General features: G+C 39.8%; 4 protein-coding genes across 13 annotated transcripts; 1 reads left to right on the top strand and 3 right to left on the bottom strand.

The window, feature by feature from the left end:
* Positions 1–1,896: 1,896 nt before the first annotated feature.
* On the bottom strand, positions 1,897–3,310 carry LOC103723041 (uncharacterized). Its single transcript, XM_008813838.6, has one exon. It carries the CDS (start codon positions 3,136–3,138, stop codon positions 2,227–2,229), a length of 912 nt encoding a protein of 303 aa, XP_008812060.2. The 5' UTR covers positions 3,139–3,310; the 3' UTR covers positions 1,897–2,226.
* A 2,989-nt stretch (positions 3,311–6,299) lies between these two features.
* Positions 6,300–11,318, bottom strand: LOC103723033 (NADH dehydrogenase [ubiquinone] 1 beta subcomplex subunit 2-like). Of its 2 annotated transcripts, none has more exons than XM_008813824.6 (4): positions 11,008–11,318; positions 9,030–9,075; positions 8,884–8,946; positions 6,300–6,557 (listed from the first exon to the last, which is right to left on the bottom strand). In XM_008813824.6, the coding sequence occupies exons 1-4, from the start codon at positions 11,115–11,117 to the stop codon at positions 6,546–6,548; spliced, it is 231 nt and encodes a 76-aa protein (XP_008812046.3). In that variant the 5' UTR covers positions 11,118–11,318; the 3' UTR covers positions 6,300–6,545. The 2 variants fall into 2 exon arrangements, with proteins under 2 accessions (XP_008812046.3, XP_088561933.1); XM_088705807.2 differs by having other exon boundaries at positions 6,300–6,559; positions 8,898–8,946; positions 11,008–11,308.
* A 929-nt stretch (positions 11,319–12,247) lies between these two features.
* On the top strand, positions 12,248–16,430 carry LOC103723023 (uncharacterized). The gene is made up of 7 exons (XM_008813816.4): positions 12,248–12,494; positions 12,725–12,857; positions 14,343–14,446; positions 14,522–14,693; positions 15,181–15,321; positions 15,444–15,535; positions 15,640–16,430. The coding sequence occupies exons 1-7, from the start codon at positions 12,409–12,411 to the stop codon at positions 16,298–16,300; spliced, it is 1,389 nt and encodes a 462-aa protein (XP_008812038.4). The 5' UTR covers positions 12,248–12,408; the 3' UTR covers positions 16,301–16,430.
* Positions 15,274–24,722, bottom strand: LOC148702345 (uncharacterized). 9 transcript variants are annotated; one of them, XR_016396686.1, is made up of 4 exons: positions 24,079–24,681; positions 20,458–20,535; positions 17,888–18,165; positions 15,274–16,181 (listed from the first exon to the last, which is right to left on the bottom strand). XR_016396686.1 is itself a non-coding variant. In XM_089925884.1 (4 exons), exons 1-4 carry the CDS (start codon positions 24,201–24,203, stop codon positions 19,900–19,902), a joined length of 276 nt encoding a protein of 91 aa, XP_089782010.1. In that variant the 5' UTR covers positions 24,204–24,703; the 3' UTR covers positions 19,638–19,899. The 9 variants fall into 9 exon arrangements, 7 of the variants coding, with proteins under 7 accessions (XP_089782013.1, XP_089782007.1, XP_089782010.1 ...); XM_089925884.1 differs by lacking the exons at positions 15,274–16,181; positions 17,888–18,165 and adding exons at positions 19,638–19,919; positions 20,043–20,095 and having other exon boundaries at positions 24,079–24,703; XM_089925887.1 differs by having other exon boundaries at positions 15,274–18,165.
* Positions 24,723–25,530: the final 808 nt, after the last annotated feature.

Raw genomic sequence — 25,530 nt, 5'->3', positions numbered from 1 at the left:
AGTTGCAAGGGGAAATGCTTTGTTTAGGTTTTGGTGAGGGGACCTCACCCAACTCTCTTCCAGAGATTAGAACCAAAACTCATTCTATATTTACACAAAGCCTATATATATTCCAATATATTTTGATTCAGATGCTGAGGCATCTCTCCTACCATATCAAGGCTCTTTTTTGGTTAGTCCTGCCAAACATTTATTTTTAATGAATAATAGAAATATGAAATTGAATATTAACTCCTGCTCAGACTGAAATAATGAATCCAAGCATGGAAGGGAAAAAAGGCTAAATAAAATTTTCAAAAAAAGAAAAAAACTTTTCAGCTATTTGAATGGTGAGAAAATTAAAATAACATATGAATAAGTTTCCAAGTTGCACTATTTTTTTTTTTTAGTATAACCACACCTCATATAAAACGTGCATGAGTGCAACCAACAAAATCAGAAAAGAGAAGTTGACAAAGAGAAGAAGGAACAAACACTTGATTCTCCAAAGAAACCCTCCAGCGATGAGCCGCAAAGAAGGCCACCCAATCGGCTGCACTGTTCGCCTTCTTGTAGAGATGGGTGGCCCGAAAGAAGCCACACCCTCTCACTAGTCTTAGTATGTCGTAGAGCAGTGATTGCCCACCCACATCACTATGTCGATCTTGAACCTACTCGATCACCGTAGCTGAGTTCCCTTCAAGGTGAATGCAGATCGCACCCAAAACAAGTCTCGCATAGAATATGCCCTCCCACGCAAATCTAAGCTTAGCTTCAATGACAAAAGTGTCGAAGATCTGCCGGCCCCCGGCCACCACAATTCTGGTGTTGTGGTCTTTGACAACAAAGCCCATGTCCTCGCTGCCTCATCCCTCAGCAACACTGTCGTCGAAGTTCACCTTAAAAGAACTAGAGGGTGGAGGCTCCCAGGAAACAAAAGCAACTTTGGTCATTAAAAAACTTTCATTCCATCTCTCCCTCAGAATGAGTAGATCACAGACTCTGCACTCATCTAAATACTTTGGGTCGATCAAGGTTGGCCACCCACCCAATGGTTGCTCATACCGCTATCTGTCCTCCATGACATCAATAGTCTATCCGTCCCCAATCTCCCATTTGATCGTAGTGAAAATCGACGGGTCCCGAGCGCGGATCTCTCTCCAAATGAAGGAGCTATATGATGCCCAGTGCGGAAGACATGTGCACCGGCTGAAAATCCATACTTAGCCCTCATTAGAGAATCCCAGAGGCTCTCTAGTTTTAGGAAAAACCTGACGCATGTCTAGTAGCAAGAACTTTTCGCTGCTCAATCGAGTGAACACCCAAACCACTACTGCTGGTTGACTAACAGATGACATCTCAAGCCAGTAGGTGAACACCGCTCCCTCTCCCTCATCGGCTCTAGATGAAGCTCCTGAGCAGATGTTCTATACTCCTCGAAGATGCAAGAGGCACCATAGTGTTGAACAGTCCGCACCATAGTGACTCTGCCCATCATAGACAGATATTTTTTCTTTTCTCATTTCCACATCTTTAGAGACAATCAAGCATACTCTTAGTCAATAAAGCTGTCATGATTAGGAATTGAAAAGTTTTAATCAAAATGATAGGAATGCCTACTCAAAAAAGAATATTTATCTCTATATTATTTTTTAGAAAGATACTTTTTATTATTCTCAAACCCAAAGCGACCTAAATGCCATGCTAATAAATTGATTTGCAAAAAGAGACCTATTACACCTACTTCTTACCATGAATGCACAAGTCAAATGGTGAATGCATTGCTCATCAGCTGCCAAATTATCTTCACTCTCCACTTCTTACCGCAACCTGAGGGGGGGTATCTCCTGCCCCTCCAATCTCAAGTTCCCACTAGCTTTTCCAAAAACCAAACTCAAAATGATCAAACTCGTAACGTGCATGATCAAATCAACCTTACTGGTCCATTCATGTCTTTCTTCAACTTTAGCAATGCAGATATCCAAAAAAAAAGAGAGGGAAAAACCTGATAATCATACAAAATAAACACAGACTTTCATCCCCTCAAACAAATTAAAACATGCATGGCCCCAAGCAGAGGAAAATATTTCTATGACAAACAGTTCATACAAGTATGCTTGGGCTTAAAAAAGAAAGAAAGAAAGAAAACTTCTGTACAAAACCAACCATCTCCCGCTTCCCGTTATTCCTTTTTTCGTAACATTATACAGCATAGATTTCCTTTTCGTTTTTTTTTTTTTTCCCGTTCTACAAGGAGGGAGTAAGGATGTTAAGAAGCGAGACTCTGGTGTTCACGAGACTCCTAAACACCCTCTCGGTCTTGCTCTCCAACGATTCGACGCACTCCTCCAACGCCTCCAACCTCTCCAACGCCTCACTCTCCCACTCCTCCCAATCCCTCTTCTTCAACGGAGACGACCGCCGCATCGATAGCTTCCTCAGCGGCCCCACCACCCAAGAAGACGCCCTCGACGTAGATGCCGCCGCCGCCGACGCGGCGGAGGAAACAGCCCCGATCGCCAAGAAAACCGCCGCCGAAGCCATCGCCGTGGCCGCCGTCGCCTCCCTCATGATCCCCGCCATCTCCGCCTCCGCCGCATCCGCCGCCAGCGCGGAGGTCGGCGATCTGGATGCTTCTCGAATGGAAACGGCGAGCTTGGCGAGATCTTTCTGGATTCTTTTCTGGTACCGGACGGAGGACGCGACCCGGGCCTCGTCGCGCCGCCGGATGGCGGTCTGGAGCTCGGACTGGGTTTCTTTGAGGGAGATGAGGACGGATCGGAAGGAGCCGTAGGCGTCGGCGAAGCGGAGGAAGTCGTCGAGGAGGCGGTCGGTCCAGGGGGCGGAGGAGCGGCGGCGAAGGGTGTCCTGGGCCTGGGGGAGCTGGAGGAGGTCGTCGAGGGAGGCGTGGAGGAGCTCGATCCGGGCGAGGCCGGCGCAGATCCAGTCCGCCGAGCCGGACTCCGGCTCCGGGCGGGACTGCCAGGACCGGAGTGCGCGGATCTCGTCCTCAAGCGAGGCGACGGCAGGGTGGGAGCGGCACGGGAGACTGGTGGACCGGACGTGGTAGGCCTTCTCCGGCAGCGCCCGGCCTTTGCGGCCGGGGCTGCTAGGATTTGGCCCCGGGAGGGACAAAGAGCGGCGGAAACCGGCGACCATTTCTTTTTCTTTCTACAATTAGGTAAGCTATATCTGCTCTCTTACTCTCTTTTCTTCTTCGATTTGTTGCTATTTCTGGCTGTCGAGGGATGGGAAAACAGGGGAGGAGGAGAGGGCTTATAAAAGGAAGGGGGAGCGTGGGAGATGGGTTTAAAAAAAAATGGGTTTAAAAAATTGGGGCCGGAGCGCACGAACGGGGTGACGTGGGGAAGGAGGCTCGATCCGCGAATAAAGGCTGCTGGGGCCCGGGGGCGAGGCCTGCGGGGGGAGATGGGCCTGGGGTCGGTGCTCCTGGGTTCCATTCTGGCCGCAAGGGGGACACCACGTGGGCTCGACACGTGGGGCCTGAATAGGTCTCTCCGGCGCCGGAACGGGTCTCGGTCCAAACCCCGGTCTCATCCGGGCTTGTTTGCTGGGTCGCTTCCCCAGCAACGTGAGACCTCGCCTAGTCGCCTGGCCTCGTCATATGAGAGTATTTTCAGAAATTTATGGAGGAAAATGTAGTAGATTGTTAAAAATGTTATATAGAAAAAAACTTTTGGAAGAAAAAATTCATTTGCCTCTGAAATGAATAAAAATAAAAGCAATAAATAGTCTAGGTTGGTGCGAATGCTTCCTTTCACGTCAATCTCAATATGAAATTTAAACAGTAATGGTGGCAAATAGATCTTAAATTAATGCAATCTTTAGATTGACTCATTTTTTAAATAAAAAAAGATATAGATGAGCGAAATTCATTGGGATAATGAATCGTGACGTTGGTGCAACTTGAATCCAAATTGCTGGCACTTGATTCTCAATGACTTAAACAACTAAACAAAAGAACACTCTCTTCGATTGGCTCATTTATTAATAATGAGTTTTAACAAGCCTAATTATTGAGCCTAATTAGTTTTAACAACCCATGGTCTTGAAGGATGGCCATCGGGACTAAAAAAAGAGATGAAGCGTCAGGATCAAGATGGGATGGTTGGCTTGGATGAGCACAAGAGGGCCTTTTTGTATTGACTTGGCCCCCCGCATGCTTCACGGCTGTCTCATCCTTGGCTGATGCATTGAGTACACGAACGAGTGAGCCGAAACCGTTGGGAGGGGGTTGACTTTGGAGGAGAAACAGCGAGACAATGGCAATAAATGGTCTCAACTCTCAACACCTTGTTTGGTATCGCAAGCTGTTGGTAACTGTGAGATCCACGGCAAAAGAGAGCTGGACTCTCGTGACGGTGAATAACGCGCGAAGGAACATAACAGCTGTCTCCCTTAGATGTGGCCACGTAACACATCCATGCATGCCACCTTTTCTTTTTATGTGCAGAGGTTCTCTGCTCTCTATGCGCTAAGTGATGACTAAGCAAGATCCAATTGAATCTCTGGGATGAATTAAAAATATGGAGTTGTTCGGTTGCCAACCGGACATGACAGGTGGGTTCTGTTGTGGAGCCAATATAAACATATCTGGAGCTTCTCGAATCGTGTGATCTGGACTCGTTTCTCTACTCTACTCATTGGGAGATTCCAAATGTCTCCGCCGAACCCCTTGTCTAGGTTGTGTTTCTGAAGAAACCATGTGTCGATTGTTCCGGAATCCACGTGTTGGGCTAACGAGATTCCAAATGTCTCCTAGTGTGGGTTGCGTTTCTGAAGAAATCGTACGTCAGCTGTTTTTGAAATTCACGTGTGGGCTTCCGGGCTTTGGAAATGCCGTTGCGGCCCCATCAAGACTTCAAGAGCCTTATGGCTCTGGGGTGTCTCACTATAAAATTGATAAATAAATTTATATTATTTTATTAACTTAAATTCCGAGACAAGCTATGATTTTAACTTGATAGAGCAATATTAACTCTGCCTCCACACTTCATTATTAAAAATTTCACATGTTGGGCCGAAAAGGAATGGCGTCTACCCGAGAGATAGTGTATTCGTAACTCTGGGTTTGGCAGGGTGGTTTCTATTTTTTTGGGTACATATGGGCAGGGTGGTTGAGCCTAATCTTGGGAATGCAAACTGGGCAATACCCATGGGTCTCAAAATCTGGTTTTCCTTGACGAGTGAGAAAGCAGCATCATTCTTTTGTTTTTAGGATGTAGAGAATTATTGTGTGTGGAGCTTGGACTTTTTGATTGCCTCTTGTAAAGGAGCTTGGTTTGGGAAGTGGTTGAGCCCAGTTCCGCAACTGCAAACTGGACACAGCCGTGGGTCTCGAAATCTGGTTTTCCCGAGTTATGATGGCGGCGGTATTCTTGTTTTTAGGAATCAGGAGTTACCATTTGTGGAACTATACATTGGATTGCCCCCTGAAGGGAGATTAGGTTTGCAGCTTATTTTATGGATTACCGCAAGAAGAGACTGAGGGTTATATTTGAGAATTTCACTATTAAAATTTGTTAGACTTGAGGTGTGAGTTGGATTCTATTTGAGTGGATGAATTTTCGCATCAGGCCCAAATTAAGTAGGAGAGGAGTATGGATTATATTTGAGGTGATACGATTTCACCCTGTAAAGGATTTTGAGTATACGATCCCATGTTTACTTATGCGCATACGTTTTTTTTGGGGTTTTCTGTTCATATGTTCTTTACTGGAATCTCAATAAATCTAGATACTCATCAAAAGCCCATCCTAATCCTGCCACATGTTGTGGGAGGATTGGTGTTAATCATGGAACTTAGCATGATACAAGAGATGGTTGACTATTAAGTTAGACAGCAGTGAATGGTCCAGAGAGCTTATTCTGTACTAAAAAGAGGCCCAAAGATTTGTCCTGCTGGCACTTGAATCACTTGACATCGGCCATCATGGAGAACCAAAACCAAGGTGTATTATATCCTGGAAAAACTACTTTCAATATTTCTTCTTATCATAAAATCCAATCCGAAATTTGATAGCAGTTACACAGAGCTGGTTGAGATTTAATCTAGTTGTTAAACAACAAAACCAGGCAACAATGAAGATACAATAGAACAGGTTAAAAAGAGGCTGGTTCAGGCTACCAAAAGTTTTAGCCTAAGAGTGATCATATGATGCAACATACTGAATTTGGAACGAGTTAAACTGGATCAGAACCTCACCCTTGTGTGCCAATGGCGGAACGACAATTAACAGGTTAACCATCAGGTATTTAGAACTAGAAGATCACCAAATTAACACCAAGTTGCCAGCACATTTTCAGAAATAGAAATGGTATTAAATATAGGGTTTTCACAGAACATGATAATCCATTTCATATGAAGAGGAGTCTAGACAAGCTAAATCGAGCAAATATAAACAGGCTCAGTTTTCCAATCCACAATTTTATGTAATAACAAAATGAAATGAACAGTTTCATGTCCCAAATCAACCTTATTGACTAGCATTGCAGTCACACAGGCAACAGCTCGGAACCTTTCTCAGCAGACACCCTTGGGATTTCTAATGAGATGCCTGAAGAAAAAAAGGTAGGTATTAGAGAATGGTATCCCAAGAAAGTAGGGGATAAAAAGATCAGAAACAAACTAGATGGGATGCTGAGAATTGGGCATATCAACAATAAAACTGCCTATACGCATAATATTACCAGAACAAGATGATGTGAAACATAATTTTTCTATTTTATTCTTTTTTCTTTAGACTTCCTAAGCATAATTAATGATAAAGAGCTTTCACCAGGATCTGCTGACCTTGTTACCTACCAACAATGCTCTATACATGCCAGGATATTTAATTGTATTACTAAATCCTATCTGGCACTCCATACAAGTGTTCGGAGCATGCAGACCATTTAATTACTATTAGGTGCTATACATGTATGCATACACATGGTTCATTCCTAATCACGATGCACATTACATGAATATCAGTAACATGGTTGACAGGGTAACAAAACTTTAAAAAAAAACATAGGAACATTGTCTAGCTGCACAGCTGATCATCTAAATTATCCATAAAGACTGTTATATAACATTGGCATATTAACTGATCTTGAGAACTGCATGACTTCAGAAAGTAATCTTTCCCTTTGAACATGTTTTCTGATTTCTTCTCTGATGCCAAATCAATCAAATGCAAACGAGTCGCCAAAAGATTTTCCACTGCCAATCCCACCTTTTCCTTTAATCGTTCAATTTTCACCATGTGATGGTTCTCCTTTTATGTTACTGACCAGAAGGAATGTCTTCAGACGGGTCATCTACTTGTTTTTGAATCTAACCAAGAAATTTAGGTCTTTTGGAAGAATCCTACAAGCCACTGTTTTTAACTTGCCAGGGTTTAAGCACCTGGGTATGCCATATGCATACCAAAATCAGAATACTCACCTATGTAAACTATGGTTTTCATGTTTTGCAAGTATAGGCTTCCTTGCAGAGACATTTAGAGCACTTGCTCTGTGGAACTGGTTATTGTCACCTTTCACTTGTATAAAAGTATAGGGAACATTTTTCTAATTAAAAAATTAAAGAATTGGAAAGTTTGATGTTTGGAAGGCAACATTCAATGTCAGATTCCCAAAATCATGAAGCATCTAAGATCTGAAGAATTGGATAGCTAGCTGCTCTTTAAATAGATGAAGACTGAAGATCAACTAAAGTATTTTTTCTTTAAAAAAAAAAAAATCAACTGACACAAGCTGTCCCATGATACCAAGATGCATTAATTGCCTCCAATCTACTAACAGAATCTCCAGATAGTGTGACTTGGATAATTCAAACTTCAGGTTTCTTGACCCTGTTATATAATAGGAGACTTCGAGCTTTTATGCATAATATGATATTCCTAGCTTCATATGGCCTCACCATGAAACGATCATCCTTTTGGTGTCTCTTGGCATTTCTACCTTTCTCAAGTGACTAGATATAACTTTTTTTTGATGAAACTAGGTAATGCTTTACTTCATGAGTCTTATTTATTTTGTTTAGGTTATAGCAACTAACCCTACAGGTTGCATATGAATGAGTACATCCACAGAGTTCCACTCGAAGTACTAAAAGTGTTGCCACGTCAAAGTTTTTGATATTCCATGTTGAATATTCACTTTGGACTTTGAACACTGCATTACAGGATCTTACTACCAAGCAACTACGCTCTGAGTAGATGAGGTCATTACTTTAAAAAAGTGCCTAGCATGCATTTTAACTAAGTAAAAATGGAAAAAACCCTGGAAAATATAGAGCTAGTACTGGTGTTATTTTAGGACTTCGACAACTGTATTGCAGGATTTTATTAAGCAAGCAACTTCCCTCTAATTAGCTAAGGTCATTATTTTGAAAAAGTTCATGCATGTTAGTTAAGTAAACATGGAAAAATCCCTTAAAATATAGAGCTAGTACTAGTGCTATTTTACATGCTCAGCATTATAATTGCATACATGTATAAGTATACAAAATACCTCATGACAATGCAGTTACAAATCCCGGCCAATAACAGTGCATATGGTATATCCCTCCAATAAAATGTACATACTTCCAAACTCTTCCCAATTTATGTCAAATAAAACTTTACACACTCCATGTTTTTTCAGCAAAAAGGAATTCATACGTTTTGTGTTCTTCTCTTTGATTAATCTGGAAGTAATAAGTTCACCATTCACTCATGAGTCCAGTGATTATGCAGCAATGCTTCATATATTTCTGCTATCAAATATTTTAAATGAAAAATTGCTATTTCTCATTTTTATTAGTAATGGCTCAAAAACCACGAACTTGTCCATGGAAATAGTTATAGCACTTCAGAAGCATCACAAGCTCTCATAGCATCGGTTGCAATGAAATACCTCATGCCCATGGTCATGCCCATGAGAGTGGTCTCCGTGCCCCTCCCAAGGATGACGCCAACCCTACAAAGATTGCATGGGACATAACCATTAATATTTGAGATAATTAAAAGACAAGAATGGAATTACTGAGAAAAGAATCATACCAAAACTACAGGACCATCTTGCTTAGCCCTGTATAAAACCCAAAACCTGCAAAAACAAAACAAGCAGCATTGGAGTTATCATCATTGATACATAAAAGTCTGTCATGTATAATATGCTAGTTTCCCTAGTACCACTGGCATCCACAAATCATCTATATGAGTAATAAAAACTATCATGTTGTGACTATTGCGCCTCCATATCACGGCCCCAAGTATTCACCTCCATTAGTAGTAGAATATTGCCATGAAATTTTTGAACTTCTTCCATATTAAAACACAATCATAGTGATGGCAATGGCATAAAGAGCTATACTTTTTTTAAAAAAAAAAAAGAACTTTGTCAAGCTTGAGTACACATATAACAGTCTACATATGAAGGATATTTCTTACTCTGTTACAGAAGTTAGCTCAAAATAGATATGCATAGCAGATTACCAAACTAGAGTATTTGAACCACAACATGAATAAAATAAAAGCTCTCATATTTAAATGATGAACTAAATCACCAGAATAAAATATAATGCAGAATAATACTAAAAAAAGTGATGATGATTGTGTTGCATATATTACTCAGGACCAAATGTGTCAAACCATCAATCTGTATTCTCGTTTAACAGCCAAAAGAGTGGGTCAAATAACAAAGAGGGCTTCTACCATACACCCAAAAATTGAAGAGTAAAATAGTTGGTCTATAATGTGAAATAAGCTGGAGACAAGGTGATGGATTTATCTAGTTGAAAGGGAGTTAAAAAGTTGTTACCATGCATGGGTTGTTTATCAATGATATCGAGACATCTTGCATTTAGGACATGTTTAGAATTGCTCAATTGAAATTTTATTTCTCTGACAAGTCTTTAAGTTAGAATCCCCTCCAAATAATTTCTTAATGCTACCATCCACATCTTATTTGGTCTCCATAACCTCCTTTTTTGACCCTTCGACCTTATGCCGGAGACCCCCTCCTTGCCAATCGTAGTCTGTAGTCTTCTCAAAACATATGAAATTCCAGCATTCACATTAAAATACTCATCTTCGCTGTATTAATCTTATGATCATGGGTTCTTAATGTTAACCAACATCGATATAAATACGGTCTTATGAATTTATGTCTAAATGTCAAATCATAACATGGCCAATACAAGAATTTCAAGGAAATATGCATGTCATGCTAGAAAGCAGTGCACCGAAACACGTGGCCTGCATAATCTAAAAGCTTCGATTAGATGGAAGCTATGGTGTAATCATAACCATAACCATCAAGCCTTGTCCCAACTATCTGATTTGGGCTTTATGAAGCCTAGTTTACCAAGCATTCCTATGTTTAGGGATACCTCTAATGCTATTTGATGTTTCTGAACATCTTTTTTCACAATTTTCGTCCACACTACTGTAGTTCTTTCCCACCTCTTCCTACATCATTCAACAAATAAATTTAAGACACTCCTCCTTACCGAAGCCCTCTCGGACACTCATTGTAGATGCCCACGTCATCTACCTCAAAATCAACATAAGCTTTAACAGCAGAGTCAAAAACAAGAAAATGATAGGTGTGAATCCTATGGAATCCATATCCCACGAGAAAGTTTTGCCTCTTCTGGTGGCGCTTAGCAGAGATTCTTCTCTAAACAAGTCGATTAAACCAAACAAGGGGCCATCAAGCTGCGACTAGGGAATGCGGTTTCAGATTACCCCAAGTAAAAGGTAGCGAATCATCTTAGTCCCTCAGAAAAGAACAAGCAAAAAGAAGACAGCAGATCAAAACATCCACTCCGCTTCTCAATCGGTTTCAAGAATGGCTGTTTCGCAGATTTCGATTAGATTCATTTCAACTGGAATAGCATTAACAACAAAATCCCCAAAAACATCAAATATACTTTGCTTGTAACAATACAATCATTAATAGATGGATGAGATAAAGGCGAAATGGAGATAGATCGGAGGGGAGAGGGATTAGGGTTGGGGGATGGAAATCACTTACCACATGATGGCGCACAAGCCCTTGCCGGTGAGGACGTGCCAGCGCTTGGGGCGGTGGATGGCGTAGCCCCTGTACGTCGTGCTTCCTTCGTGCCCCCCGCCGCCGGCCATCTCTCTTCCTCTTGCTCTCGATCTATGACCTGTTTGTTACCTGGTTGTCCGCGGGGGAACGGAGAAGGTAGAGTATGGTTTCCGGGACGACGGAATTTTCTTGAGCATAGCTTGTCGTAGTTTTTTTTTTTTTTTTTGGTTTTTTTATCGAAGCTTGTGGTACGTTGGAATTAGATCCAACGAGTTCGAATCAAGACTCAATTATCGGGTTTTTTTTGGGCATAGAATATCGATTGTTATAAACGAAATTTATTAATAAATATAATATTTTTTTGACAATACTCTTCTCAAAAATTTAAATTTATGCAAATATTTTTTAAAAATTTATATTTATTTTTTAACCTCATAAAATACTCTTTTTGCAAAAATACTTCTTTCTTCTAATATCACTAATAAAAATCATATTTATTTTAATTAAAAATAAAATAAAATTTTGAAATTACTTTTTTGTTCCTCATCGCGATCTCTTATAAATATTTTTTTTACAAATCTACCTATTAAAAATATTTTAACCATTTTAATTTAAAACTGTTAATTTTTTAACGATATTAGAGGTATAGGTATATATATGCAAAAATAAGAAAAAAAAATATAATAACAAAACAAGTATTTTACAAGCTATGCATATAAACATTAATTATGGCAGAATATTTACGCAAAATTCGATATTTAGAAAGTATTCAAGAAAAAAAAAATAAAATTCACGAATTCAATAGATATATAGAAAATATTATATTATTATTATTATTATTATTATTATTATTATTAAGATTAAAAATTTATTTTTCAAAACGGGAAGGGTTAATTTTTGCCTCTTATCTCACACCTATCTCATCTGCTGTTAATATAATTCGAGTAGTTAGTGACTATTTTAAATTTATATATTATTTAGTTATTATATATATATAATAAAACTTTGGCTTATGCAAAAAAAATTTATTCGCTGCATAGAAGTAGATGTTAATGGTGTTAATAATAATACGTAATGATGGTAACGATGAGATCTATAAACAGGTATTGGGATTAGATGATTCGGATCACTCTCCCTACGGCTCACCTGCTCTACTGCCTTTTCTACTTCCCCTGGACACCCACCACACCACCTGGAGTCTCTAGATTCCACTCAGCGCGAGTGACCCGATCCGACTCGTTCAAAAAAGGCAGGGCTCCTCGCCCAGCGGGTCCCAGGTACGCATGCGAAAATCTAAAGTTACCGTTGGAACTCGCTCGTCCCCACTTTCTACGCCCCCACCTTCTCGTCTTCTCCTCCTCCTTTCTCTTCTCCTCTGCAATGCCTCCCGAGAGCAAATCTCCCCTCCAGAAGCTAATGGGTGCGGGCGCCTCCATGTTCCGCTGTGGATTCAACTCCTCCAAATTGTACGACCACCATCTCTTCTTCTTCTTCTTCTCGCCAGCTCTTGTACTTCGGTTTTGGTTTTTTATGCTTCTTGTTTGGTTTTGGTTTTCTATGGAGATAAAACTCTTTTCTAAAGATAGAAGGGAATATATATATATATATATATATATATATATATATATATATATATATATATATATATATATATATATATATATATATATATATATACATATATATATAATGGCAGAAAAACGGAGTCGAAGCTGGCGACGGCAAGGATAAAGCTGCTGAGGAACAAGAGGGAGGTGCAGGTGAGGCAGATGAGGCGCGACATGGCCATGCTTCTCGAGTCCCGCCAGGAGGACACTGCCAGGATCCGGGTATTTTCTTTCCTTCCTTCCTTTCCCTTCCTCTGCTTGTTGCTCTTCATCTTCTTTCCTTACCTGTTTCTTGATTAGGGTATATGGTTGGCAAGTTTGCTCTGTTATTTTATGATGCTTTCTTGATATATCTACTTTGGTTTTCCAAATTTCTACACAAATAGACATATCCTGGTTTGATCAGGTTCGGCATCTAGTCTTCGGTTAAATGGATTATGGACTAAGTCTATAACTATTTGGTTATCGGGATCAAGGAAAGTCTAGCTTGCTGGATTGTGGTATGATGGTATCTGATGGTTACTTAAATGGCCCATGGATGGGAGAAAGGAGGATGGATGATTTGTACGGACCTGGTTAGGTTGATCATACTTACATAGGTGAGGTGTTCCTCATGCAAAGGTTTCAGAGTGCTTCAGTCCTTTCCCCAGTTTTTAATTACTTGAACTTGTGGCTGTTATGATCCTTCAAGGATGCAAACTTAGGGGCCGTTCAATTGCACCATTGAAACTGGAACTACGCAAAACAAAAATTATCACTGGCTTTAGTGAATTTAGCAATGATCCAGGTGTCATACCCTTCGACTGTTTGGAAGAGGTTCTGAGTTTGAATCTCTGATGTTTGGGTGGGTAATCTGATTAGGTGGATGAAAAGGAAAGGAAAAGAAGAAAAAAAAAGATCACTAGCTGCATTCTGAGCCTGGCAAACACAAGACTCCTCACAAACTCAATAGACTGCTGGAGAAATGAATAGGCCACTGCTTCAACTGCAGAGAATTAGGTGGATGATTGTAAAACCATGGCTATTTTCCAAAGTGCCGCTTGCTTCCATGTCATCCGCATGTTACTCATGACTTCTATGTCCTTTTAGAAGTAGATGGTCTCTGTGCTTCCATGTTTAGCTGTTTTTGTCCAGCATCATTTGCCTTGCAGAGGCTGCTGCAATTTCACATTAAGGAGAACTAATAATCTTTATATATTGGCCTTGTTTACAAATTGCCGGTCAACTTTATATTTAAAACCACCAACTTCAACATGATTTGAACCAAACAAGGCTTGAAATCTTGTGTTTACCAGCCTGAATGTACTGGTTCTGAGCTGATAAGGTCTGGCTATTGCACGAACTGGGCTTGTGTTGTGCTGGCCAGCCACTGATATGGCACCAATTCTTATGACCTGAATCTTTGGAACCAGTGTATTTATAATAGGCAGCCTAGTTCAAGTAATCTTAATCAAAGGAATAATTAAATCTTGGAGACATAATTATACTTCACCCATGACCCAAAGCTTCTAGAGGGATTTCCTGTCTGTCCATCAGCAAATTCCTTGGATTTTGGGAATTAGCTTATCTAAATGCCAGTATAGTTGTGTTAGAACAGATCATCAAACACTGATGCTATATTGCAGATGGATTAAAAGAGTTACAAAATGGTACAAACTATTATTCATTCAGATTGATGTAGTCATTTGAAATTAATTAATTTTGTAGGTCGAACATGTGATTAGAGAACAAAATGTTATGGCAGCCAATGAGATCATTGGACTTTTCTGTGAGCTGATTGTGGTTCGCCTTCCAATCATTGCAAAACAAAGGTTTGTTTACTTTCTGTCCATTGCTTTTCAAAATCTATGGAAACCAAATTCTGATTTTAGTCTTTTGTTCATCAGGGATTGTCCTGCAGATTTAAAAGAAAGTATTTCTAGTATGATATATGCTGCTCCAAGGTGCTTAGAAATCCCAGAACTTAGCCGAATTCGTGATATCTTTGAAAAGAAGTATGGAAAGGATTTTGTATCTGCTGCAGCAGATCTACGTCCTAACTCCGGTGTAAATCATATGGTAATTATTTTACCAGTTCTTCCAACAACCAATGTGCTATGAGATTGTTTAATTCTCCCATAGGCTTCTGCTTTTTTCTTTTTACAGCAGGATACTATTAGAGGCCTAACTTGAAGCCCGGAACATGCAATGCTTGAATTTTTTGAGACTTCACAAATAGTGTTCCTAATTACTATTCATCAGCTTGCAACATGGTTTACAAATTACAATGAACGAGAGATGTTCTCACTAATAGATGCAACGCTATCCAGTGTGAATGCATTGCTTCCTTGATTGATTGAGGCTTTTATCTCTCAAATACTATCAGAGCCATGAACACCCACTGCTTTTTCCCGACCTAGCTAGTTCTTTTTTGACTGTGACATCCTATATGCATTGCAAAATTTTTGACATTTTTCACTTACTTTTTTTTTCACAATTTTTTCTTTTTTTATTTGCATCTACATTTACGATTTACATCATGCTTAATTAAGTTCTCTTCCTGAAGCTGATCGAGAAACTATCAGTTAGAAAACCTCCTGGTGAAGTAAAGCTGAAAGTTATGAGGGAAATAGCAAAGGAATATGAGATCAAATGGGATGCAACAGAATCTGAGACAGAGCTTCTTAAGCCACCGGAAGAACTTCTAGTATGCTGCAAAGATCTCTCTCTCACTCACTCTCTCCCACTGCACGTATACATTGAGTGAATTAATGGATTTTGTATCTAAGTTGCCAGTAAAACAGCAATCTCTTATGGCAAATTTTACAGGAAGGGCCACGCTCATTTGTTAGTGCCACCAGCATCCCTGTGAAGCCTAATCTTCCACCAAAAGATGTGCCACCAAATAAGCCTGCTCTCAGGTTTCCTTCTTTTCTTCATCATCTCGCAAACCAACCGGATCTCAAGAATTTCACTGCTTACAAAGGTTTCCTGTTGTTTCTGGAATCAAATCTAACAATTACAGGGAAGATTCTACCATGCAGTTCAAGGATACAGCTTCAGCTGCTCGAGCAGCTGCGGAATCAGCAAAGAAAGCAGTTTCTGCTGCACAAGCTGCAGCATTCCTCGCCAAACAGAACTCTCATCCATTTGATCAAACAGCAGTTACTTTCGACACCGCAGCTTCCTGTCTCAACAAATTCAACAGGGCAGATGGACTGCAGAAACAATCCTTAGATTCTTCCACTCAATCCTCCATAACAAATAGTTCTTCTGTCAATGAGCTCAAGGCCCCAGGGAAAATGTTCAATTCACAAAGCTTCAACTTGTCAAACTATATGAATGATACAGGCATGGATACTGACTATATGGATGATAAAAAGATACTTAGAAGGAGCAGTTGCACTGTGCGGGCGCTGAATTCAGATATAAAGTTTGATGACTCTGATGGATTAGAATCAGATATTGATGAAGAAGTAGAGATGGAAACATCAACAGAAAGTCGCCCTCCTAATCGACGACCACCTACATTGCCCCCGTATAGCGACCACTCTGAAGAAAAATCACCTGCCAATGATAAATCAAATACCTGCTTGGTCAACCCTGTTTCTCATGTTCATCCAAAGTTGCCCGACTATGAAGAACTTGCAGCTCGCTTTGAAGCGCTCAAGCTGCGCAGGTGCTGAATGATTTAGCTTAAAGTAAAGCATCTAAAGTTGCATTACATGTATCTACATTTATATTTCTAAAGCACTCAGTATACGGTTCGAGTACTTTTGATTAAAAGCTATGGTATATGGTAGTATCATTTGTATCTCGGGTTGCATATTATGCTCTATATAAGTTTTGGTCTCGAACATACTTGAATTCATTGGTTGTTCATCATAAGTTTTAAGAAGGTTTAAAATGATTCTCATGGGGTGGTCCTTCATGGTTTTTGTTAGTCTTCTACGATGCCTGCCGATTTCACTGTTTGGAATGATCAAGCGGCAGATATTTGAAATGAAAAGAGGAAAAACAAAAGATTGCACAACATGAATCCCCAAGCTATACAAAAGAAAATTAAGGTAAGGTAGGGGATTTTCGCTATGGTGCATTTTTGTTTCCATAGAAGTAAATAATTCTATCCCTCCATTTAAAATTGGATAGCTGAAGGACCAGATAACCAATGATATAGATTACTACAATTTGTTTTTATTGTAATTAAATCTAGAATCACAGCCTTATTCTTTTTTATTTTTTTAACCTTCTTCTACCTTTTCCTTTGCCACCTCCACCCCTACCTCGCGGGCACCTGTGCGTCGTGCTAGCCTCCACACCTTCACCACTATGCTGGTGGTGAATATTGGAAAGCTGAGACTAACCTCTTGACTATTTTCCACCATCTACTCTTGGAATCTAAAATTTTCCATAAAGTTAGCCCTAGATTCTTGACACAGTCAGAAGGTTTCATGATACCTTTACCTTGCAAATGGCCTGCCATGGCATAGTTTTGCATGCACATTCTTCTTTCCATGCTGACATGGTGCCACATGAGTAAACATATATTAGGCATATAAGGCGGGTGTCTCCAAATTCTACAGACGTGTTTTAGGTGGAAAACAAAATTGGAAAGGATCTGAGCAGCGCGTGTGCGCGCTTGCAGGTTCCAGAACCGAATAATATCTGGTAGGGAAGCCCCGTGTTCCCCCCTCATGTAGCCCCCACGTGAACACTGGGTGCCTCACGTGCCCCGCGCAGGCGAGGGTGTGACATTTGGTACCAGAGCCAAGGACGGCTCTAGTCCGAGGATGGGTGAATGAAAAATCTCACATCGCCTGGACTCATTTCAGAGCCTGAGCATATGAGACGGGTGTTTCCAAATCCTACAGACACGTTTTGAGTGGAAAACAAAATCGAGAAAGGGTCTGAGCAGCGCGCGTGTAGGCTCCAAAATCGGACAATATCTGGCAGGGAAGTCCGTGTTCCCCCCTCATGTGGCCCCGACGTGGGCATTGGGTGCCTCACGTGCCCTGCGCACGGGACATGACATACAATACCACAGATTCCTTTTAAGCGAATATTAAAGTTGTTACCTACAACCTGCAATGCAAGGTCCTCTGTCACTCTCCTTCCTTGTTACCTGACATTCATCCATCTCTCCATTGAAACCAAAATTATTGGTCTACTTATTTGGGATAAGAATGAATGCCTTATTATCCATCTCTACCATCTGACTAAATATTGCCATATTGGATAGCGATGATCTGAGTTCCAGGCCTGGCTTTACTTACGATTCATGATCTCGATAAATTTTGATGAAGGTTGCTCATTTTTTTTGTCAAAAAAAGATCTATCTTTCCATGCGGGGTAGTGGTGGGAATGAGCAGGTGGTGAGCATCAGATGCTGGAAATCGGAGTCAGAGCATCGGGCCAACGCCGAGGGTTGCAAACCTAGAGATAGCTTGCCTGTGAGCACAGGAGCTAGCGGTGCCCATGGTGTACCATCCTCACAGTTCCTCCAGGCTCACAATTTTATGATGGTTGATTGTACTTGTTCCGATCATTGCTCCTGCACAATTGGTATCAAATCAATAGAAATAATGTTCCTATATTAATGGAAAAGAAGAAATTAATAGATCAGTTGGATATTCAGAATCCAAAAACACGTTTTTGAATTCTTTTTTTATAGTTATTCTATTAGATTTTTTTTTTTATTTTGATGAACCTCTTTTTGAGAAATTTGTAGAATAATGAATTGAGGAAGAAAAAATATGACTATACAAACTATAAGAAAAGATCTCATGAAAGTCACCAATGCATGGTGTTTTTCGACTTACCAATACTCTAAATTGTGAAGATGTTATTGATTGTGAACCCAGGTAGGGATATTATTTACATATAGGGATGGGAAAAAAAAAAAGAAGCAGAAAGCCAAACAATTATACAATATCTCCCACAGCTCCTCCATTGGTGGTGAAGCCGTGTCTACCCACTGATTTAGGGCCTTTGGATCGCCATGGAGACCCCACCGTGCATGGCATGTGAAAGAGGAGTAAGCGAATTGGTCCACAAGTTAGTAGAAACAAGGGCCTGTGTTAGTGGTGCCAATTCGTAGCACAACTTGAATGTGGAGACAGACCTTCGAGTAAGCAAGCAGAAAGAGAAGTAAATGCGGCTATTTGTTACATAATCTTATATAATCATCAGTTTGGCACATTAGTTCAGTTTAATTATGATATATGAGCTTTTGGTCTAAGGCTACATCATCTTTAACTGTTCAAATTAATATCTGAATCACCCATGTCTGTAGGAAATACTAGAATCAATTCCCCGCTGCATGTTAGATTTTATAAGCTCATGTGAAATTGACAACTTAGGAGATTCACCAGGTTGCTTTGGCTCCTGTAGTGAAAAATTTAGCTAGACAAGATAAAATAGGAGAGACCTAATTTGTTCCATTATTCTCTCCAAGGTGGGGGCTAAATGCCATCATAGTTAAAATTCAATTTATCAGTCTAGAAGGTAACCATTGCTCATCCACTGCTAAAACATTTCTTCATGATTACAACAAATTTAGAAAAGAAAAAAAAATGTTGATAGAGCTATATACACCGAAAAAAAACAGAAAGGTAGACAAGCAATGCTCCAAGGTAAACAAAGATGGTCATGCTCTAGTGCCGAACTCAGTTGACTAGAGCTAAGGTTTTCCAATGATTCTACAAGTATCATTTCACCAGCGGCCAACAGAGCAGCATTTGTCTCAATAGCATTGTAATTAAGACTATCAATAAACTACAATTCTACTTTGCCTAAGAAGATCATCCAAGATACAGCAGAATCATGGTTCATGCTGTTCTAACGGATGTAACAATGTCAAAGCAATAAGATAAAACACACCAGTCATCAAAAGTTAGGGGCATCGGTTATCCAAACTTAGGGTACACTTTTAGATGATTTGAATTTTTTAAATGATTCTACAAGCATCATCCCACAAGTATGGGCAAATTAACTGATAGAGCAGCATGCGTGTAGAAAGCAATGTAATGGACAGATTATCAGTAAATTATCATTCGACTTTGCTTAAGTAAATCATCCAAGATACAGCAAATCATGGCTCAAGCCATTCTAATGGATCCAAAGATACCAAAGGCAAGAAGACAGGTGTACCAATCATCCAAATTTAAGAAACATGGTGAAGCCACCATGGCGAATGACAGGAGAGGAACATCTCTGCAAATGTTTGCTTTTAGTACATGTAGAATTTACCCACCTGAATTAACCCACGAACAAAATATACTTTGACTTAACTGTTTTGCATATCTGCTGGGAAGAATAAAAAGATCAATAGTTGGCTTCCACCAAAGAACTAAATTAATCATCAGTTGAGAACTCCTCATACCGCATATGAACAAGGATACAATAATAAAAGCAAAGACTGCCTCTTACTTGATATAGCCAAATGCGTGTAATTTTGCACCAGTACAGAGTTTGAATACAGCCTTGCAATCAAAAACTAGCATTAAAAATTATACCCTATCTCACGTTATTGTATAAGAGGCATGATAATACTTCTCTTGCAATATGTGTCATTATCCTTTTCAAAAACATACACTGAGAATTTTAGCCAACTCTTGAATGGAATTACATGCCTGTCAAAATTTTTGGCTGCAGTACTAGAATAGAATCTTTTGCACAGATAGATAGACACTTTCAAAAGGTTGGTTGCCTATAGTTTTACATCGACAATGGCAGCATCGTTCTTCGCTTACTTTTCCTTTTTTGTCTTACTTGCTTTGCAATTTTCATGCAAACAAGAATAAGAGTTGTAATGCATATTAAGGAAAAAGCAAGCCTCATATACCTGAAATACAAAGCAACTCCAGAGAAAACAAGAAAAGAAAACGTCAACAGCTCCCATATCACAAATATCACATCCACCCTGCACTCAAAAAAAATAAGAACACCATGGAATCAGAACTCTGATATGCCTAAAATACTAGTATAATTTTATAAATTGCTCCAGAACTTTATAGCATTTTATTTCTCTGATTACCTTATGTCAAACAAGTTTATCAGATAGTGTATTTTTCTTAATATTTGGATATGTAAAGAAAAAGAGTAATCAGTAAAACATTCTGATATCATTTCCACATTTGCTTGATTAATCAGTTTGCTCAGAAAAAAGGGGGAGCATCAATCAGTAAAATATTCAAGTACTAGCTGACATCAAATTGATCTTGACAACATGCAGTATTGATGGTGGTACACAGCAGGAGAAGGTGACACAACAAGTTATAAGTTGGAGCAAGGGTACAAGCTTTTAGAGATAACTGACATTATTGACATGGTAAATACAAATTTTGCAAAATCATGTTAAAACTCTTTATTGTAAGTGGAAGTTTTACCAAGATTTTATTTTTTAAAAGTAGAATAGCAATCAAATAACTCAAATGAAGTCCTGCCATTGCCACCAAAAAGTCAACGAATCCATCATAATTCTCCATCACTAGATGGATTGGAGCTCCCAAATGGCCAACCATCAAAAGTTCAAGTTCAGATAACTATATTAATTAACCATCCACAATTGCATGTATGTTAGGAAGCATTAGAGGAAAAGCTTCTCAGAGTGTCTATACATCAAATCAGACAACCATTGCCATTCTAAATTTATTCATACTTATGTATAAAACAGTGATGTGTTAGGCAGACATGAGTTCTAATGGAGAATCCCTTTGCCTTATAGTTAGAGCTTACAATAAAGGAGAGACCATACACCACAATAAACAACATTAGATCATATTCTCCAATAACCTTTAATAAAAGTGACCTAGGTTACGTCTTTGGCCCTAATGTTGTGAATGGTAGTTACATTTCACTTAGGATTTAGTAGTCATGGTAGGGAAGGGAAACTGATCTATCCTTGTGCCATTCTCTGGCAACCTAAAGTGCTTCTCCATGTTGTGCCACACGTTCATATTGTCCTTGTCCTCTCCCCTTGATCCATTGTTTGTTCTAATCTTCCACCTCCACCTTCATCTCCCCTTATCACCTTAAAGAGGTTTCTAGTGATGAAAAGGTCAGTGTGGCTCCCCTGCCTATTTAGGTAGGTTTGAGCAAGGGTCATAGTGCTGTAACAAATCACCCTCCCTCCAAGACACATGACACAACTGGGTCCACAAAGCATGAGAGTCATGCAAATCCATTTGAAAGAAGATTTAATGCCTCATGCCCTCTGTTCCATGGAACAAACATAGTTGTCCCTACCTTAGACCTAGGAAGATCTAGCCCGGCACGATCTTAAGAAGGCCTGCGCAGAGAATTTGGGCCAGGTGGACTAGGCCGAACCTAGAGTTTCAGGCTCGACCATGATGTAGGTCGGGCTTGGTTTGATTAATTTTATCCTGGCCTAATATAATTGATATGGATTTTATATACTAAAACTATATAATATGATTTAACTGTGATGGAACACATTACAAAATAAGCTTTAAATTCAAAACTATAGTATATTTTGTTTCTGAATCTAAAGTCTAAACCCTAAATAAAAGGTAAAGAGGAGTTGGTCCCACCTCTAATCGTCCTCCTTTACTATTGTGACCCCCAAAGTTTCTCCTCTTTCATTCTTTCTAGTAACCCTTTGACCACAGTGCTCTCTCTCTCTCTCTCTCTCTCTCTCTCTCTCTCTCTCTCTCTCTCGTGCTTGCGCACCGATGCTTGATCGAAGCCTGACTTATGATGGAACTAGCTTACACTGTTCTCTATCTCTCATGTCGATCTCAACTCTCTCCTGACCAAGGCATAATCTATGTCAAGACCCTCTCTCCCTCTTTCTCATTCTATTTCACTTTGATCCCGACACTTTCCTTGGATCAGACCCAACACGTGTAGGAACCCTCCACCTATCTCACACTAATCTCAACCCTCTCCCCAGCCTAAACTCATACTATGTTGGAACCCTACTCCATCTCCATCTCCTCCCTTGATAGCCTTCTCCAATCAAACATAGATAGCCAGGCTAGGCAGACCTAGGCTTGCATATTTTGCAATTGGACCATGCTCAAATTTGGGATTTCAAGCTCAAAAGTTGGGCCAAACCAAACTCAGGCCAACTACTCCTAGCATGATCTTAGGCTTTGACTTGGCTCAAACTGACAAATGCCTAAGTCTACCATGCTTTTTGATGATGTTAGATGAAAGACAAGCACCAAGAGCATGTTCGGTGCCTAGGCAGGCATCCAAAGTAATAGCAGCAAGAATGGAAGGTGATGAGCTACACCTTACCAAAAAAATAAATTAGGCCACTTCCTAGATAATCCATACAAACTACATGTTGTCGATGGCAACCCACTAGAGGGAACCACAATTATGATATTTAACCTTATGTAGGACATGACAATAACTAGGCACTAGTAGCAAAAAGAAATTATATTTTGCATCAGAGAAAACTGACAACTAGAAACTAAGAAATATTTCTATGTTCATCATGAAGAAATTATGGATTCCTATCATAATACATGTTAAAGCATAAGTGTACAATTGGCAACTAGCATGAGGCCATCCATGAAATCATGTAGGTCCACTAACCTTGTATTGCAAAAACATTATGTGGATCATGATCGATCCTCTGTGCCTATGAAGCATATTCACTTGTTGTCCAACACCCTTTGCATGTCTAGCAATATAGCATCTTTGTCAAGCTGCAAGCCTGAACCTTCCCTCTGTTGGCTATGGCAAATAAATAGGACTGATTATTAAAAAAAAAACTCAAGATATAACTTTTCCTTCCTGCAACGTCAAATTTTACATAGATGCCTTAAAGCATAATTTGTGCTAGTTAAGTCCATGATGACAGCACCAGTAAACCCATCAACATACATAACTCAGCCCAAAGATTCATAGAACCTAGCAAGGAATTAATGGGCGAAGCACTATTTGATCTTTTGCCCATATCAGCATAGGAAAATCCTCAATCTTGACAGAAACCAATGCAGTTCAATGTTCTGAAATTGCATTCGAAGTGATGGGAAAGCAAAAAACATGAAAAGAGAGTAATAACAATCAAAGAGGATGACAAGGAGATGGCATTCCACCCTTTTAAACATAACATTTTATGATATCACACAATCTCAACGTTTAGGTAACAATTTAATCCCAGCAATCCCAAACACTAGTATAATGTAGCAATCTATTGACACTCTACAAAATGCTATGGCTCTGTTAGATTTTTCTTTTTTTCAAGGAAAAATAAAGCTCCACGAATTTTGCACCCACATCAATCGTTTAACTGATCTTTGCCAACAAGCAACTTACAACGGCAAGAAAGCTATAGGCCTATGAATCGACGGGATGCAATTTAAAATTGACGAAAAAATCAACAGCACTTGCAAAATCAAAATTATTTCCCTGTGATCTGACAGAATCCAGTTCATTCCGAAATCACATAATGTGTGAGAGAATATCCAAACCTAGAAAGCAAAAGTACCTTGAAGAGGCGTTGCACGAGGAGGAGGAGGAGGAGGAGGAGAGGAAGGAGACGGTGGCCCAGTCATACTTGGAACGAATCTGGTACTCCCGCAGTTGATCCGCGAGATTCGAGCCCGTTATCATCGTCCCGATCTCGAAGCGATCTCTCTCTCCTCGACTTCCGGATGGAGGAGATCTTATTCCTGCTGACGATCGAACAGCCGCAGGCGAGAAGAACCATTAAACAAAATGGAGAAACATACCACCAAAACTCTCGATTTAATGATAGATCTCAACCTCCCTTCTATTCTTTTTGTTTTTTTTTCCTCTCCTTCCTCTCCGTGGCCGGCCAAATTGGCTGTGGCCGGCCGATGAGCAGTGGGGAGAATTTTGCCCCGCTTGAAGCCGGGGGTAAGACGGAGGGAGCCGACCCGACCGGGCTTCAGTCGCTCAGCCTTCCCTACCGCACTTGGACCGACTCCTTCCGTTCCGTCCTACGCTTTTTGGCTCAAGCCCACCGTGATCAATCATCACATAACTTCTCTTTTGTCGAGAAAAGCTTTCAGCAATCCTGCAGTAGATTGCGAAAGCAATTCTAACCAATATTCTCATATAATTATCTTTGTATTTGGCAAAAAACAATCTCAAAAACTTGTCTTGATATTACTTTACAAACAAGAATGTTGATATTTGTAATGTTATCCTTCATGAATCCATGTAGTTATCACTTAAGAAGATTATGTCCATTCTTCTTTTAAATTCAACAGTTTCTATCTAATTCCAATAGTAGTAGAAGATAATTATAATAAGCTGTTAAATGTAGCACATATGTTGGCATATACGAATTTTATGCAAATATATCTGTGCTTGCGCATGTAAATCATTATCAGATTATATACTGAATTACAGATTCAGAAAAGCCACCCAGGAAATCGAACCTGATTTTTTTTTTTTGACAGTCAGTTCAGGTTATCGGATCACTGCCTATCATTTATAAGTATGATGTTGATTGAATTCTGCGTACCTATCCAAGTAGTCTGGTTTCACACGAGGAACAACATGATAATACTCATAATACTAAGTGCAAAGTTTGGAAACACTAACGCCCTAAGATCAAAGCTGTTTGTCAAGACCATAATGTTTCATATTAGATTTATATTAGATCTCACACGGAAGGAACATACCAAAACAACGATAGATGCAATATTTTAAATATCCAATATATATTGGTTATTGTTAAAGATGAATACGTCCATATGCCATCTAAGATTGAAGACAATGAAGTTGCCATACGGCTGTTGGGCTTGAGGCTTAGAAGACTGCTTTTCTTTGGCAATCTAGTATGGAGGAGGGATATCACAACGTAATGAAAGAAGGGGCCGCATGCTACTCAGCTTCCACCAGCACCTGTCAGCCAACCACATACAGGCATGTACATCACATAATGAGTAGCTAATCCCAGCATCACTGG

Source organism: Phoenix dactylifera, chromosome 10, assembly GCF_051530095.1.
Source record: "Phoenix dactylifera cultivar Ajwa chromosome 10, Ajwa_hap1_PhDact_Kaust_v1.1, whole genome shotgun sequence".
Classification (NCBI taxonomy): Eukaryota; Viridiplantae; Streptophyta; class Magnoliopsida; order Arecales; family Arecaceae; genus Phoenix; species Phoenix dactylifera.
This window is presented reverse-complemented; position numbering and strand designations above follow the sequence as displayed.

Coding starts and splice junctions, on each gene's coding strand:
- LOC103723033 (XM_008813824.6), bottom strand. CDS start 11,117: ATGGCCGGCGGCGGGGGGCACGAAGGAAGCACGACGTACAGGGGCTAC. Junction 9,076..11,007: donor GGCTTGTGCGCCATCATGTG/GTAAGTGATTTC, acceptor TTGTTTTTGCAG/GTTTTGGGTTTTATACAGGG. Junction 8,947..9,029: donor AAGATGGTCCTGTAGTTTTG/GTATGATTCTTT, acceptor CAATCTTTGTAG/GGTTGGCGTCATCCTTGGGA.
- LOC148702345 (XM_089925881.1), bottom strand. CDS start 24,203: ATGATAACGGGCTCGAATCTCGCGGATCAACTGCGGGAGTACCAGATT. Junction 20,536..24,078: donor TCGTGCAACGCCTCTTCAAG/GTACTTTTGCTT, acceptor TTTTGAGTGCAG/GGTGGATGTGATATTTGTGA. Junction 18,736..20,457: donor GGAGTTGCTTTGTATTTCAG/GTATATGAGGCT, acceptor GCTTACTCGAAG/GTCTGTCTCCACATTCAAGT.
- LOC103723023 (XM_008813816.4), top strand. CDS start 12,409: ATGCCTCCCGAGAGCAAATCTCCCCTCCAGAAGCTAATGGGTGCGGGC. Junction 14,694..15,180: donor ACTCCGGTGTAAATCATATG/GTAATTATTTTA, acceptor CTCTTCCTGAAG/CTGATCGAGAAACTATCAGT. Junction 15,322..15,443: donor AGCCACCGGAAGAACTTCTA/GTATGCTGCAAA, acceptor CAAATTTTACAG/GAAGGGCCACGCTCATTTGT.
- LOC103723041 (XM_008813838.6), bottom strand. CDS start 3,138: ATGGTCGCCGGTTTCCGCCGCTCTTTGTCCCTCCCGGGGCCAAATCCT.